Genomic DNA, 17501 nt, shown 5'->3' with positions numbered 1-17501 from the left:
GTTATATATAAATTATGAGATTCATGATCTAGAACAATAATTTTTTAAAGAGACCAAAGATAATTATTTTTAAATTATTTGGTGGTTTGGTAATCTAATCATGTACAACTCAATTTGGTTACTAGTCAATAGTCAATGACAAAAACACGTTGTAATTAGTTAAACACCGAAATTTGTTATTTTATGTGTGCCATTTTCTCTAGCGGACAAGAATCCTCTCCAGCTCAAAAGAACCAAGAGGAGCCAGCTAGTTTAGGTAAAAGAGTAAACTTGTAATTTCATATTTTTTCTGGACAAGTTTGCCCCTCCATTTCAACTAACTGGCTTCTCTCCGGTCCCGGTTCATTTGAACTAGAGATGATCCAAATGCCTATCTAGTACGGTACGACAAGAAGACAAGTAGAGAGGGAGAATGACCATATATTATGTTTAAGAAATAACACATTTACATTTTTTATACATTTATTGTATTATAGTGCTACAAATAACTAAAAAACTATTAACTTAAAATGATACCCGTAACTATTTTTATTTAATTAAACTACTACTCTAAGATAAGCTCTAGCAAAAATAAGTTCAAAAATTTTATTAAACACTTGCTTGTGAGTCACGTTAACATTATCTAGACGTCGTAGAATTCAACTTTTGTAACATAATCTCATATTTAATGATTCTCTTTGGCCTTTCCTGGAAATATGCAGGTAAAATAGGCATTAACATAGTCAACCATGCAATGAAAATAGAGTTGCGATCCGGTAGCCAATCCCACGCTTCTACCCGACCCACAAAATAGTTGGGGATGATCTTCATTTGTGTGTGGCATCCCCATCCAACTGATCCGAGTTGGATGAAGGTGAGGACAAAAAACATGTTCGGCCGGTTGGGGCTATAAAAGCTCCAGCTTAGAAACCATCCACTTGTGATATTACGTGTCTTTTATGGATTATGATGTTTTAAAATTATTTATCCAAATTTAAGAGAATTCGAATAGATAATTGTGACTATTTATGAAATTTACCTGACCAAATAAAATTTGGGTTGTTCAAATACTTATCTGGTTAAATGGGTCCTATAAGTAATCTCTTACAGTCACCCGTCTAAATTTTTTCAAATTCAAACAAATAATTTAAGAGGATAGTCATCCATATTGAAAAACGTTAAAAATATTATATCTTTTACTAATAAATAGATACTGAAATGATGTGAAACTTATTCATTAAAAATAATAAAAATAATTATTACAAATATCAATAAATAACCTCCACGTCACCTTAATATCAATCTCTCGTTAAAAAAATTCTTTTATCTCCATCATTTCTCGTCCATCAAAAATTCAGTATCTCTATCAATAATTCTCATCCATCTTTTTGCGCCTTCTTTCTTCAATCATTGACGAGTGAGTGACGATTTATGCTCCCTCCACCACCCAATAGCAGTGTGCCACACATCCCACGTCGCTGCCCACATGATTGTGTCGACAAAGGCCATAGCATTTTTTCTTTTCTTTTTCGCTTTACATCAACTTTGCATACGTGGATCTGCATATATTGGTGGTGCATAAATTGTGGTGCATAGCCGTTTAAAACAAACTATTGGAACCCTCCAAATTCTTAAAAGGGTGACCGGCAAAAAGCCTTTAAGATAATGCGGCTTTTTTTTTAATTTCAGGAGACTTAATTTTGACCGTATGTTAAAATCATAGGAGATTTTTTGTTTGTTTTATTATGGGTGTACAAACGATTAAAATTGGCAATAATTGTCTATGGACCACGTTTACTGCAACGCTTTAGCTAGAGGTAGATTTTCGTAATTATAACTGTATTGTTTTAAGCAGTTAACTATTTTACAATAACTGTAGTTAATAGTTATTGAAGTCCAAATTGTACCGCCTAACCGCATGTATGGTATGAGTCTATTTTGATGTATTGGGCCTTTCTTAAACTCTTCTTTCTTCTTCTTCTTTTTTTCTTTTTTTTTTTTTTTTTTTTTTTTATTTTTTTTATTTTTTTTTATGACATATTTTAGATAGTTTTGTGACTATTTAGAGTTTTTTAGTGTTTTTTTTTTTAATTAAAAAAAAGTTGGTGTTTTAGATGAAAAAAATTAATTAATAAATTTGTATAGTAACATGAGAATTCTTTTATATACGAAATCATATAACATAACAAAACGACGTCGTTTTAGTATATTATTATTATTATTATTATTATAATATATATAAGGGAACCACCTACTCTAAAACCGTTAACCGCACTATCTTAGACGAATAACAGTTTTTGCCAACTACTCACCAAAATAGGTATGCGGTTAGTAGTTAATATCTGCTTTACCTATACAATCCTAATAGGAAGAAAGCCAAATCAAAAGACATAACTAGAATTTTTAAAATTAATTTTAGGGTCTATTTTCATAAACATACATGAAATTTAGCAAGAGAGTTAGAGAAGGAAACCATCAATCTTTTTTTATTTTTTTTTAAAAAAATTATGTATAAGAGCATTAGCGTTCGTTATTCAAAATTTTCTTCAAATTTTGAGAGAAAAAAAAAACTCTTACTTTTTTTTAATTTTAATTTTAATTATATAATATTTTTTTTTTGGGACTTATTCTCACAAATTACATAACGCAATATATTACAATTCAAACAAACGGCCTTGTATATGCAAAAAGAAAAAAAAAAAAAAAAGAAAAAAAAAAAAGGGGCCTTTTGTGTCGTCCCGTCCATGTTGTCTTGTCCGAAATGCAAAAAGCAGACATAGGACCAATAGAAATAGGCCTGAACCCAATTCGACAATGGTTGGACCCACTGAACCTCAAAACCCGCTCTCTGATATAATATTCCCTCCCCACTTCAACAAAACCACTGAACCTCAAAAGTTCAAAACCCTGACCACTTCGCCAACTGAACCCAAAACCACCAACCAAAAACCTCACTGCTCTCGGACAAATGGAATTGCTGGCTATTTGTACGACCGCCTCATTATTCTCGCGCCCATCCCGACTCTCCAACCACGCGAGCCCTAAACATCGGCTACCCTCACTCGCTTTTGATCGAGCGCTTAAGGTCTGCTGCGCCTCGGAAACCATGAGCGCATCTCAGGGCGATCGAGTGGCGGAGAAGAGCAAGGAGGTCAAGCTCTGGGGCGGTCGGTTCGAGGAAAGCGTGACCGACGCGGTGGAGCGGTTCACCGAGTCGATCTCCTACGACAAGGTGCTCTACAAGCACGACATTATGGGGAGTAGGGCCCACGCTTCCATGCTCGCCAAACAGGTCTTTTCTCTCGCTTTGCGTTCGTTTTGGTCTGTTTTGTTCCTGATAAGATTTAGAGTAAACGGTCAACTTGATTTGGAGTGCTTTCATTTGGTTGCTGGGAAAATGTGGAGAAATTTTGAATTGAGCGAGGTGATTACATTTTGTACGGACACTTGGCTGAGTCTTAGCCGAGGTTTTTATTTATTTCTTTTTGATGAATTGAACTTCACGTGATACATTGCTTTACTTTCATCAGATTTCTTGGCAACCAAACAGGGGTTTGGGGCACTGGGTTCATGAGACGAAACTTCTTTCTAAAGCTTATTCACTGTTTGGTTGATCGTCCAAATAATGTACCAGACTTTGTCGAGTTCAGAATCCTACTCTTTTCTTGAATCAGTTAGAATTCGTTTAAGTGTTGATCTTTCTTTACAATTCAGAGGCGAAAATGGGTGATATAAGCCAAACTGCTCGCTTTAGGGTTCTCGAATCTCACAAAAACAAAAAAATTCCATTTATAACGCATACTCATTTAGTTCATACAAGAGACAATTCATTGACACTGGGTGATATGTTGTTCTGTTGCAGGGATTGATGAGTACCAGTGATAGGGATAGTATTCTTCAAGGTCTGGATGAAATTGAGAGGAGGATTGAAAATGGTGAATTTGCTTGGAGAACTGATAGGGAGGATGTGCACATGAACATTGAAGCAGCACTTACTGATATGATTGGCGAACCAGCCAAGAAGCTCCACACAGCTCGGAGCCGCAATGATCAAGTTTTGACAGACTTTCGCCTGTGGTGTCGAGATGCCATCGATAAGGTCGTTGCACGCATCAAACATCTTCAGATTGCTCTGGTGACTTTGGCTTTGAAGAATGAGGGCCTTATCGTTCCCGGTTATACACATTTGCAAAGGGCACAACCTGTTTTACTGCAGCATCTTCTCTTAGCATTTGTTGAGCAGGTTTGAATTGATTCATTTATGCACTATCCAAGACTGTATGAGAAGGCTTCTATTTTATGTTTGGCCAAGTTAGAGAGATGTAAATGATATGGTTTATGCAGTGTTTTAGAGTCTGGACAGTTTAACAAACCCAAAAAGTGAGGGGTTCAAGGGTTAGAGGTCCAAACAGCAGTTCAATAAGGGTTAGACCATTATTTATAATCAACGGTTGAGCGCACTAGCGTGAAAGCCGTTGCGTTAACGAACAAGCAGCGTACAAGCGTGCTAGCGCAAAAGCCATTGCGCGTTAGCGCAATAGTTTTCTTGCTCCCCTCCCTTTTACCTAAACCATGGGGAGGCCCGGGTAGTTTACCAAGCAAATTTAGTTGTCTTCATGATACCTTTCTTAGTGGAAGAATATTTATTATATATACAAATATGTATGTATGTATGTATGTATGTATGTATGTATGTACGCATGTATATAATTAAAGTGGTGGCATTGCTAAAGAAAAGTTTTGGTAGGAGTGATAAGGGTGTTAGTAAAATAATTATAAGGTATGAGTTCAAAAGGTAGCATTTGTATGAGAAAGAATACACACACACACACACACACACACACACGTGTATATATGTATATATGTATGGAAGTAAATATTAGTGTAAAACCTTACATGAAAAGTCATGTTAGCCTAGTGGTAAACACTATGTATATCTATCTTTTTATGTATATTATTAGACAAAAAATTAAAGGGATGAAATTGACATTTAAAAAAATAAAATAAAAAATAAAAAACGCACTTTACTCTTATGGTTGTGATCTTAGTAAAGGATTAGTCCAGTAGATTTAGGTTCGAGTTTTTTCGTTTTATAAATTGATGTTGGGGTGTTCCTTAAGTGACTCTTGCTTGTCTGGAGCTAGGATACACGAGTTGTCTCCCTAAGGAGCGAATTACCCTATGAATTCTAGAATTTGGAGCAAAATTTAGTCTAATTCCCAATTTTGTTGGTGGACTGCTGCCAAAACTCGGAGTGTTGTTGTTTGGAAGATGGCGACTTCGTGCCTTTTGTGGTGTCTATGGAGGAAAAAGAATTATAGAAGTTTTGAGAACTGTGAGAAGACTTTGGAGGAGATTAAGTCTTTATTTTTCAATACTTTATATATTTAGACAGTTGCTTTTGTTTCTTTTTTGGTGGTTAGTTATCATGATTTTCTTGTTCTTTTTGTCCCTACTAGTTAGGTGGCTTTTCTTGTATATTTCTTATGTACCTGGGGGCGCGTTTATTAAAAATAAAAAAATAAAAGAAAGTACAGACGCATCAAACAGGTTGACACTTGGGCTGTGGTCAAATGCGTCCCCAGTTGGTTATTGACCCAAACAGTTATAGGATGTCCAAATGGGAATGAAGGCTGGTTCTCAGTTTAAATGGTCCGACCTCCAGGTCCGGCCCGGGTTTTAAAACCTTGGTTTATATTTTACTTGTGTTTACAGCTGCTGGTTTGTCTGGATTTTTTTTTAAAATCCTGTTTATAATGAGACAGATGCTTATTGTTGCAGCAGCATAGTTATGTAAACTTTTAGGGAAATAATAATAATAATAATAATAATAATTAAAAAAAAGAAAGAAAGAATATAAACGCATGCATTCTTGACACATAGTAATAATGCAATGCTTTCAGTGACAGGCCATACAGTCTATGAAATGGCAAGAGAGGCCCTTGGAGAAGCAACTATAAGGATGGAGTCTTAGGCCCCCACTGAACTTAAAACTCCATGATTGACTCTGGTGCTTCCCATAATCATGAACTTCTTATTTATGAAATCCTTTGTAACCCATGTTGTTTGCTTTGTTTCTAATCATGCATAAATTGCTCATAACATTATTACCAGCATAATCATAAGGTTTGAAATAAATCCTCGTATAGGTTAATTAAGCTGTAGTTTTCATTTAGAGTCCAAGAGACTTAACTATGGCCAAAATGTTGTCTTGTAGCTTGAACGTGATGCTGGTCGTTTACTAGATTGCAAAGTTAGGCTGAATTTCTGCCCTTTAGGTGCATGTGCATTGGCTGGCACTGGCCTTCCCATTGACCGATTCATGACTTCAGATGCTCTGTTATTCACTGCTCCCATGAGGAACAGGTATGCGCTTGATAATTTATCCCTTAGGCAGTCAAAACTGAGTACTTTTGGCCCTGAGGCAACATTAATTGATGTTTTAACAGTATCTTGCAAACTGTCTTTCACATAGTCATCTGTTATTGTGTTATGATCTCCCAAGTTTGTCAATGAGGTAAATACATTGCTAGAAGATGCATATATGTAAAGTTTCAGTTTATACTGATCATTTCCTTGGTTTAAGGATTAATTTTGATGGTAAAACACCATATGAGAAAGCAAACATATGCTGTATGGAGAAGTCAATTTGTTTTAGAATGATGCATTAGACTATTAATTATGTTTATCTGTATAATCTGATTCTGTCCCCACAAGATCATTTAGCTCAATGTAGCAGTGGTTGTTTGTTGTCCATTTGCATTCATCTGTTGCTCCTATTTGTTCTATTTGACCTACTTCTTGATCGCTGGTATGCTAAAACAACTGGTTACTTTTTATATTTTGAGCAGTATAGATGCCGTTTCAGACCGAGATTTCGTTTTGGAGTTTCTTTCTGCCAATTCCATCACGGCCATTCATCTTTCTCGGCTTGGTGAAGAATGGGTACTGTGGGCTTCAGAGGAGTTTGGATTTATCACACCAAGTGATTCTGTTTCTACTGGAAGTAGTATAATGCCTCAGAAGAAAAATCCAGATCCAATGGAACTTGTTCGTGGAAAGTCTGCCAGAGTCATTGGAGACTTGGTTACTCTTCTTACATTGTGCAAAGGGCTTCCTCTTGCTTACAATCGTGATTTGCAGGTAGAACACTCTGATTCATTCATTTGGTGATGGGAAAACCTATTACATGGTTATACTAGCAGATGATGGTGCTCCTGGCAGGGGGAGAGAGAGAGAGAGGCGCCCCCGGGGGTGTTTAGCTGGGTCTATTTCAGCCTTTATGCTATTCAAATCTGACAGCCGCTTCGTGGGCTTACCTGCATACTAGTGTACATGCACGCATGTTGCTATGATTCACTCACTAATGCCTGCATATTATGTGTTGATCTATAAATCTTTTAAAACTTGCAGAAGATAGTGTAGATGCTCGCTCTTTCTGCAACAGTTGTGGGTGTACACTACTTCTTTCTGAGTAACCCATGCAGCTGTCTTGTATATTAATAATTCATCCAAGAGTTTTTTTTCCCCCTCTTTTCCATTAGTCTCTTAAATACTTATGATGGTTGATTGTGGAAATCATTTTTCCTTGACACAGGAAGATAAGGAACCTGCATTTGACAGTGTGAAGACAATTTTGGGGATGCTTGAAGTGTCAGCAGAGTTTGCACAGAACATTACCTTCAATCGGGAGAGAATACAAAAGGCTTTACCTGCTGGTCATCTTGATGCCACTACACTTGCTGATTATCTTGTGAAAAAGGTAAGCCATGTATATTGCTAAACTTTTTCATACCTTTTTCACCAGCTAGAAGAGCTCCAAGGTTTTTTTTTTTTTTTTTTTAATAAATTATTGTTATTTTCCTTGCAGGGAGTGCCTTTCAGAACTTCTCATGATATAGTTGGAAGGGCTGTTGCCTTGTGCGTGTCAAAAGGCTGCCAGCTTCAGGAGCTGCGTCTTGATGAGCTAAGGAGCATAAACCCGGTGTTTGAGGAGGATGTATACGATTTTCTTGGAGTAGAAAATGCAGTTAAGAAATTCAGCTCATATGGTTCGACCGGATCAGAGTGTGTTGCCAGTCAAATTGACTACTGGGTTACCAAACTTGAAATCAACTGAAGCTGAACTCTAGGAGGAATTAGTGTCAGAGATCACTTACTTTGACATGATCTGCTCACAGAAGGGAGGAAGTCCTTTTTGGGAACAATTTTAGATCAATCCTTTTGTTTCATGGAAACGTAGTTCCAGTTATATGACCTCTTGATAAAATATTGTGCGTCTTGCATTTGCTCTTCAACATTCATTGTGAGTGTTCATGCTGCTGATTATTACGCTCAATCTAATTTGTGTCTCCATTGGTGGATGGAGCAAGTACATGAGGAAGTTAGGAATATTGCTAGAAATCAGCGATGGGGCCCAGGGGACTGGTTGATGATTTTTTTTTTTTGTCAGACGATGATGATGTTGTTGCGCGCGTAAGACAGCGCTCGATTCGGCAACATCTTTCTTCTGTTAAGCTTGTTATGTACTTGTGTATTTGACCAAAACGACACCCTTTCCTTACTGCGGTCTTCATGTTTATGCTGTTTTTATGATGAAATAGTCGTTTTGCCCTGTTAATGTCGTTTCCAAAACGCCTCTCCTTTTTGGTATTAATGTTGTTTTTCACCATCGTGAATACGCGCTGGGCTCGACTACTTTTAATAAACCCTTTATGCCGTTGGAATATATATATATTACGAAGATTACTGCAGCAGAAGATGAAAACCCACATTTCCATATAAAAAACAGCATTCAAGCGACCAAGGTTGAATATGAATATTTCAATAGCATCAGGCAATTCACTATAGATCAAGCTGAAAAACCAATTACCAAAAAGATTCATCAATCCTCACGATCCACAAATCCCACTCCTTCCCGTTAGATCCATACTCTATAAGATTCCAAGCTTCCAAGACTTTATGCATTGGTGTGTATTTCCTACTAAGAGGGGATTAAGGAACAACTGTCGATTCAAAGGCTGTGGTTCTCTTTTTGATTCAATGCTCTGGCCTGCCGGACCGGATATCTTGCAGCAGGAACACCGGTTGCCTTACTAACTACCAAGTCATCAAGATGAGGGACTGCTGGTGGCACAGGCCCTGGTAATTTCACAAGAATATCTGCTTCTTTTGGGCCTTCTATATTTTCTGGCAGTGAAGAAGGTGGGTCTACGGCAACAAGCTGAATTACTGGCTTTCGCCCTTTCTTTGTCTGGCGAGGTTTTAAAGCATCTGATTCAATCTGTAGGGGTTCAGATTTCCTGTTAGCAAGGAGACAAAATGTAGCACAAGAGGCATGCAGTTTGTAGTGCTAAAAGAAAAACCCAGCAAGCACTAAGTTACTAATGTCAGTTGCAAAAAGGGGATTGCAGTGACTTGAGATGCAAAGTTTTTACGAGTATGGCAGGTGGGGGGTCATGTATTCGGGGTTTGAGGTTTCAAGTCAGAGAAGTCAGACAGCCAGCAAATATAAGGTCAAGTAGACAGCAGAGTCAGAAAGAGCATGCTATATTTCTCCTTAATATGGGAATGACTTAAGGAAAAGACATTTGTGAGAAGAATCATACCAATGTATTCCCAATGTCACATAAAGGCTCCTTTCTTGTCCTACGATTGTTGTTCATCTCAGCAGGCTTCTGAGCTAGTGCACCCTGAAGTAGCATTGCACCTTGAGAAGCAACTATGCCAGTCCTCTCTGTCTCAACAATGTCCAGACAATTCAGAATGCTTTCAGCCGTTTCTGATTGTGGGGAGTTGCTCAACTTGACTGGAACTGCTTCTCTATTGGTGCACTTAGTAAGTGCGCAGCCGCATGATTTTCCACAGCTATCACCAGTAGATCTGCATCTACATTTTGATGTCTTGCACAAAGACTTCTTACTGCAGGAGCAGCACTTCCCAACTGCACTTTTCTCCCTTGCAATTTTAGCTTCCCCAAAATTTTCTGATTCAGATGTCTCTGGGCCCTCAAATAACTCGTCACTACTCCCAAGAGAGAAAGAGGGTTGACTCAAATCATCCTGAACATCATATATCTTTATTGAAATATCTCACGATTATATTTCGATACATATAATTTTATTTTCAAACAACTAAATTAATATTGCATTTGAATTTGAACCATGAGAATTTATCAAACCTCAAAGCTTTATACGTGTCACTCAGGCTCGGTTAGAATATTTTCTATTCTGGGATGAAGAAAAAATATCACACCACAGCCAAATGCACTAACCTGTAATTTGTCCCTATGATTAAGTTCAGCCTTTTGGATTTTTAGTTGTGCAAGCAAACCACTTAGGCTGACTACTTGTTCCTTCAGGTCTTTTATATCTAGATCCTTCTCTAAGCAGTCAACTTCTTTCTCCTGCAACGGGCACCTTAAAAGTTCAAGGAAGAAAAGGTTACAGAGTTCTTATCAGCATAGAATAGCCACATAAAGTTTCCACGGAAAAGAACACAGAAACATGCATGAAGAAAATTCAGCAACGATTTTCTCACCTATAATTTTCTTGCTTCAGCATTTCTGCTTCTTCCTTGAGCTTGGCAACCTCCTCAGCCATCCTAACCATCCCATGATACGGTGAATGCATTAATTGAATAAAACAGACGTTCCAGAATTCAACATGCATCTTGAAATTGGAAAAAATAGAAGCTTAATTTTTCAGCAAACTAACCGCTTAATACATAAAAATTCAGGGAATTTTTGTACTTAAAAGTTAAAGAGACATGGAGAAGATAAATGATTTTTTTTTTTTTTAACAAGAATATAACAACTTTTTTTTTTTTGAAGATATAACATCATTCAACCAAAACTTAAAATTTTTTTCCCCCGAGTACAACTTGAATGTTTATTATCATTCCCACCATTAAACTCAAAAGTATGGAACAAACTTCAAATTCACATGTAAATTTAACTCTCACAGTGACTTCTCTTATTCTGCATATGAACAATTGTTATTTTGACTGTTCATTCAAGACATTAGTACCTCACTTGTGGAGCATTAATCAACTTGGATCTTTCATCCTCAGATCAAAATGTCAAACAAACAAGTGGAGTGCCAAATCAAGCAAAGCAGCAAATTCTCCAATGTTAATGTGAACCAGAGATTTATGGAGCTCGCTCTTTAAGTTGTTTGGTGTCGTTTGAGTTGTGCCTAAAAGGGTGAGAGAATTGTTGGGGAGGTCAGAAGAGGCGTAGTAACATTTTGGAAGTTTGGAGGTTGGGTCCTTTACTTTTAATGTGGTGTATTTGAAGAGAGAGAAATGCACGGAACTTTGAAGTTAGAGATTTTGGTAGTAGAGCTGAAAAATAATATATTCAACTCATAACAGCACATAATAGTCTGCTTTTTTCTAGTTTTTCTGATTTTTAAACTGTTTTTTTTTTTGTTACTTTTATTGTTGATTGTTCTCTCACTACTTGTGTTTATTTATTGAAAGATAAAAGTTACGTTTCTTCATGTTTTCAGACATTTCATAAGATGATGTGTACTCAATTCAAAATCTCCATTCAGATTATTCATTCTGATAATGAAGGAGAATATTTTTACTGACCTACAATCATACCTCAGCTAGCATGGTATCATCCATCAAACAATTTGTTCCCATACCCCACAACGAAAAAGGGTTGTTGAGCAAAAGAATCAGCGTCTCCTACAGGTAACCTGGGCATTAATGATTTCCATGCATGTTCCTAAATCCTACAAGGGTGATACATTGGTTACTGCAGCATATCACATTAATTGAATTATGTCACTTGTCCTGGATTTTAAGACACCTATTGATCTTTTCTCACCATCCTTGTCTTCATCGTTATTTATCATTCCTCCTCATGTTTTTTGTTGTGTTTGCTTCGTCCATTTCCCTAGTTCCTCTCGTAGCAAATTGGATCCTAGAAGTCTTAAGTGTATATTCTTGGGGTATTCACCAACTCAAAAAGGCTATAGGTGTTATCACCCCCATACGCAAAAGCATTTTGTCTCTATGGATGTAACCTTTTTTGAATCTCTACCCTATTTTTCTCCTCCCGACATTTCTCTTCAAGAGTAGATAGGCGGTAAAGAGAAATACTCAACAGATCTTTTAAGTGTAATAACAGAGTCCTCATATGTACTTATGTCACCAAAGCAGAACGTTCCAGAATGTGCTAGTCAGCAATCGCAACCAACTTTAATTTGTACACCTTACGTGAAAACGTGGGAACAAATTGCAGATATTTTGACAAAGGAAGTGCCCAATAGTGTTCTCCATTCAGCCTTATGCAAGCTGGGCATGCGAGACATCTTTGCCCTCAGCTTTAGGGGGAGTGTTGGAAATTTTTTATATGATTTTATTATCCACGATCTTAATTTATTGTCATCATTTCTGTTGTAATCCACAATGAATATATTTCCATAATAGCTTGTATATTAGTCTTCTATTTAAACTCAATGTATTCCTATGGTAAAATCATCAAGGAAATAAGACTGTTTCATTTTCTCTTCTTATTCTTTTAACTATTTATACCAAGGACTGAACCTTTGAGAGAGAATCATAATGAGAACATATGAAAGGACCATGATAGTATTAGCAGAAGGAGAAAGATGCAGGAACTCACTCTTCCATTTGACGTTCATATTCAGAACATAATTCATGTAACCGTGTTGTGACGTCAAGTTCATGTTCAATACTCTGCACCAACCATTTTAAAGAGGTAACATATACAAGAAATATAATAATTCCCCTACAACAAACTATAGATCCAAAAAAACCCATCAACCAATTCCAGGCATGCATTAAATCCAAATATCCAGTAAAGCCAAAAATTGCACATGTACCCAGAGTATATAGCTTTTGGGTCCTTAACTCTCTGATTGAATTCAAAAAGATAAAAAGAACCCTGTGCTATAAAGGTACAATTCAGTTCATCCTTAACTTGCAAGTCTGAACTGTCCAAAAGAAAAGCACCACTTTGTCTGTGGGTCATGAAATTCTAATTACAAGGTGGGAAAGACTTCTTGCTTAATGGGTAAAAATGTCATGTAATCTTGGAGAACTACAATTTCTCAAATCAAACTAAAGTATAAAAGGCAACTTGCCACAAATTTACAAATTTTGGAGAGAAAAGGATGGGTAAAAATTGTTAGCATTATGGCCATGATTTTGTAGTTGTTTAGGCTTAATGTGCTCACAAGTATTTCATGGGTTTTTTTCCCTATATATGAAAATCTTAATGTCTTAATTCCAAATAATATAACCACATTCACTTGCAACTTGCAAGTAAACATTCCTGAATGGAATCTATGCATAAATGTGATCCAATCAGAAGCACATCCAAAGTGCCATTTATATTACATGAATTATATAACTGGTCAAAAAAACCACATGCATGAATCACAAATAGAGTCTAGTTCTTCCAATTTGGTTATTAAATACCTGAATTCTAGGAATGTTCCCACCTCTTGCGCCTACATGAGATTTGACCAAAAAGAAGAAAAATGTCAATGTATTATAATGATGGAAAACAAACATGAAATGAAAAGTAGATCTCCAAACCAGCTGATTTATGCGATAAAGCTTTTCGAGATTCTAAAAGCTCTTTTAGCCGTTTTGTAGCCATGGAAGCTTCTTCTGTTTTTCGTTGTAAAACCTGACATAAAAGAACCAAAATGTAAGAAAAATAATTGTCCAGAAGTTATACACCAAAAAAGAAAAAGAAAAGAAATGGTTTCACTAAGTAGTAGGTTTATAATATCATAAAGAAAACATGAATTTACCATCTTTAGTCTTTGGTTCGAAGCAAAAAGCTTTTGCATCTCATTCTCATTCCTCCTTCCTTCCTTCCTTAGCTGTTGATGCATAGATTCCGATGAAATTAAATACATAGACATAATGAAAATCCCAGATAAAACAGACAACAATCACCAACAGCAACATTAACAAAGCCATCCAAGTTACTAGCTTAAATTTCTATAGTGCCAAAAAATAACAAAAAAAATGTTTGAGCACAGGTTCTCACACCATTCTACAGTTTGTTCAAGCTTCAAATTCAAGGGCTTTTACAATGCGTCAAGTTACCACTACATATATAAGTTGAGTAATACATCTTTTTGTCAACTACATCCAATGCATACTTCAAATAGACAAGGGAATATCGATGTCTCAAATCAACTGCATGAAGCATTAGACAATACTATGACATCCTGTAATGCTGACACATACTCAAAGCACGATCAAACAATGCATGCAAGCAACTTTTTCCAGTTGAGACAAAGTATGATTGTATTGCATATATCTATTTGAACGGAACTTCTAATGGTGAAAATTCATATTTTTTTACATGCCAATTACAAACACTCTGGACATCGTTTAAAAATTTTGATATTCAAATTATATTATAATAGACCAATGTTACCACATTCAGTGAATATTTTAAAATACACTATCTCATAATAAATTGAAAATTTAACTTGTTTCAGTGTACCAACGTGCTTTCAACATGAATATATAAACATCATAAGAACAAATCGAGGAGAATCAGATAGATCATACCAAAAAACCTTGGAAACAAATTTAATTTACCCAAATAATTTGGTAGTAAAAATCAGAAAGCAAGAAAAAGCTAATCAAGAAATACTGCTAGAAAAAGATGGGAGCATCATAGAATGTAAAGTCATCAAGTGACCCTTTATTAGATTTTCATGACAGTATACTTCAAAATTTAAGTATGGCTATATTTATAACTAAATAAACGAATAAGAAAAAAAATGAATATATAGCAAAGCATCTTAAAAACATCTGAGGACCCTGAACAATGTAAACATAAAACACTCAAACATAAAATCTTGGACGGTATGAGAAGGAAGATAAGCAAAATTTGAGGCATCAACTTGAGACTAACAAATGGAAATAGAACGACTAATCGAACTCAACCCACCTCAAACGTCTTATACTTAAATTTCAAGTTAACCATGGTGCCTGGATATAAAATACTGGTTTAACAAAAGGCATAATGGAGTTAAATCCTTTAGCAATGCATATACCTGAAGAACTTCTTTTTCCAGTGAAGTCTTGCATAACCTAAACTGCACGGACTGTAGTTTGATCTTACATTGCATTTGAACCTGAATATTATGAAATTGTTAATAGGGGAAACAATAAAAATAAGCAATTATTTACATAAGCATGCTCATCTACAAGACTAGTACCTTCTGAGCCTTTAAACTTTGAATCTCAAACTGTAACCTTTTTGTTGCTTCATCACCTTTCGGTCTTTGAGTTGAGAGTTGAGATTGAACATTCTGTTTCTTCTTCAACTCTGTAACCTACAAAAGCAGAATATGGTTTCAGAACATGTAATTGTGTGATCAAACATATTGTCGGAATGCAAATAAAAACTGCACCTGTTCTTCAAGGACATTCAGCTTTTGCAGATAGTCCTCTTTGAGCTTTAAAACACCAACATTAGGAGTAGATGAAACATTTTCAAGTTTTTTCCTTAGTTCCTCGTTCTCCTTCTGCCAAATTTAACAAAAATTGCAGTAAGGAAGCTATACTGATGTTTGACTGTTGAAAAAACAGGAAAACAAAAAACAAACTGAAACAGGCGTTTCCCAAAGTTTTCTCTCAAAAAACAGTTGCGTTGAGGAAAGATCCCTTTCAAAAGACCTTTTCCATGCTTTCATTTTCGTACCTAGACTGAGAAGCACAAAGAAATTTCTCATAATATTATCAATATTTTTGTAAGTGCGTTCTATGAAACGAAAATCCATGCTTTAAAAGCAATATCAAACAAACACTATTAAGTACTATACATTTTATTTTACTCCAAAAATATTGTCAAGCGTAAATCAATAAGCCAAATAGCTGTACTGCGCTGGAAAGACTTTCCGCTTTCCCAGGTTTTCGATGAGATCCCAATATCCAAACACTATCGCTTCAAAGGTCCAATCCAGTTAAACTTTCGGATTTTTCAACTTCCCAGCAGTTGGAGGACTTTAAAGACTCAGAACAGTTCTAGCACCGTACTTTCCACATTTTCTTACCAACCAAACAGGCTCTTTGTTCCTCAAGTACTCAGCAAAAAGAAAACCTAACTAACACTCAACCCAAACGCTTTCAATTCTTTTCCTAAACTTTCTCAGCAACCAAACGGACACTGAAGAACACAGACAATGACCGCGAAAATCAGAAATTCTAAAACACTATAAAGCGAATACAACACTGACCTGAAACGCGTTGTTTTCTTGTTGGAGCTGATGAACTCTCTCCTCGTAATGCTGCTTTTGGTTATTGTCAGGAGCTGATGGCGAGGCACCTCCTGGGCTCGCTTGCTTTGAGCGACGATTCGTCTTCTTCATCTTCTGCAATGCAGGGGAAAAGTGAATGTGGAAATTCAAAAAACCCTAATCGGCGCTCGCGTTTCGATTGGATCGGATCGGATCCGAAGGCCTTCGTTTCAGTAAAAATGCATTTTCTGGGTGTCGGGATCCATTTTCGTTGCTGACTCACTGAGTGCGAGTGCTCCTTTTATTATTACATTCAACGATTCGATTCACTCGACAACAACGTCTAATTTGCCACGTCAGTACCAATACCCAAATGGAGCGAACCATTCAAATTTGAATTCAAATTCGCCACGTCAGAGATAATTATAGCAAAAAGTTGTCGTTTGAAGTACTTGATATACATTATACATAAACTATCTCCCGTTTTCAGTCGTTTGATTGAGGCCGTCGTGCCGAGAACAATCCAAACGGCCTGTCGTATGTTGAGCGCCACCCCCCTTTCTTTGTTTCTTCATGTAGATACGACGGATCTTTACTAGTGTTTCTTCTACAATTCTTTATTGTTGGGGCTTCTTGTTGATCTCTGAACTTCAGGATATATTCACTTTGTTGTTATTTATCTCATTATACACGTGGTTTAAAGCTAAGAACCTTTTGAATGCTGTTCATGACACTCGTAAATTTTCAACTTGAGCCACTACAACTAGCACCGCTAACAGTATTCTCTCATCCACATTTCACCTTGAAGATCCTCTCCGAGGCTATGGAATGACTTGCTGCATGGATAGTATTATTTTATTTGTCTTTGATTTTGGTTGCTGTAATTTTCTTTTTTTATATTGGCATATTGCTCTTCTCTTATAGTTCTTTTACTATATGTTTTATTCTGTAACTATCTTACAATGTTAATGTAGTAGCTTGAATTTCTTAATTTTTTTTTTTTTTTAACAATGAGTCGATGATTGTTCCAAAAGTTAGTTACGACTGTCGCGTCAGCATTGTAAAATAATTGTGGAATAAAAATATAATTTATAGCATTACAAGGATGAGTTGTTAAATTTTTAACATGATTCCTGCTCTTTGAGATCCGGTGTACCATTTTTGCTTCACGTGAATCTTCTATTTCATTTTAAAATAATGTGACGATATATATATTATTAGATTTGTAGAACAAGGTCGTCAATGAATCATCAATCATCTCCATTTTCTTATTCC

General features: G+C 36.2%; 2 protein-coding genes across 2 annotated transcripts; one reads left to right on the top strand and one right to left on the bottom strand.

Annotated features, from left to right (window-relative positions):
• Positions 1-2819: 2819 nt before the first annotated feature.
• LOC133871400 (argininosuccinate lyase, chloroplastic) lies at positions 2820-8353 on the top strand. Its single transcript, XM_062308854.1, has 6 exons — positions 2820-3271; positions 3842-4222; positions 6197-6345; positions 6831-7122; positions 7577-7741; positions 7850-8353. The coding sequence occupies exons 1-6, from the start codon at positions 2948-2950 to the stop codon at positions 8096-8098; spliced, it is 1560 nt and encodes a 519-aa protein (XP_062164838.1). The 5' UTR covers positions 2820-2947; the 3' UTR covers positions 8099-8353.
• A 434-nt stretch (positions 8354-8787) lies between these two features.
• On the bottom strand, positions 8788-16513 carry LOC133871399 (kinesin-like protein KIN-4C). The gene is made up of 12 exons (XM_062308853.1): positions 16227-16513; positions 15402-15515; positions 15207-15323; positions 15042-15122; positions 13776-13847; positions 13555-13648; positions 13435-13466; positions 12617-12690; positions 10519-10581; positions 10253-10397; positions 9588-10040; positions 8788-9262 (listed from the first exon to the last, which is right to left on the bottom strand). Exons 1-12 carry the CDS (start codon positions 16356-16358, stop codon positions 8993-8995), a joined length of 1647 nt encoding a protein of 548 aa, XP_062164837.1. The 5' UTR covers positions 16359-16513; the 3' UTR covers positions 8788-8992.
• Positions 16514-17501: the final 988 nt, after the last annotated feature.

Source organism: Alnus glutinosa, chromosome 6 (assembly GCF_958979055.1).
Source record: "Alnus glutinosa chromosome 6, dhAlnGlut1.1, whole genome shotgun sequence".
Lineage (NCBI taxonomy): Eukaryota > Viridiplantae > Streptophyta > Magnoliopsida > Fagales > Betulaceae > Alnus > Alnus glutinosa.
Note: the sequence above shows the minus strand (reverse complement) of the source record. Positions and strands in the feature narration are given on the sequence as shown.

Excerpts from the sequence above, each read along its gene's own strand:
- LOC133871400 (XM_062308854.1), top strand. The coding sequence starts at position 2,948 with ATGGAATTGCTGGCTATTTGTACGACCGCCTCATTATTCTCGCGCCCA. Across the intron at positions 4,223-6,196 it reads TCTTAGCATTTGTTGAGCAG|CTTGAACGTGATGCTGGTCG; the intron begins GTTTGAATTGAT and ends GTTGTCTTGTAG. Across the intron at positions 7,123-7,576 it reads CTTACAATCGTGATTTGCAG|GAAGATAAGGAACCTGCATT; the intron begins GTAGAACACTCT and ends TCCTTGACACAG.
- LOC133871399 (XM_062308853.1), bottom strand. The coding sequence starts at position 16,358 with ATGAAGAAGACGAATCGTCGCTCAAAGCAAGCGAGCCCAGGAGGTGCC. Across the intron at positions 15,516-16,226 it reads AAGAAAACAACGCGTTTCAG|AAGGAGAACGAGGAACTAAG; the intron begins GTCAGTGTTGTA and ends TAAATTTGGCAG. Across the intron at positions 12,691-13,434 it reads GGAACATTCCTAGAATTCAG|AGTATTGAACATGAACTTGA; the intron begins GTATTTAATAAC and ends TGGTTGGTGCAG.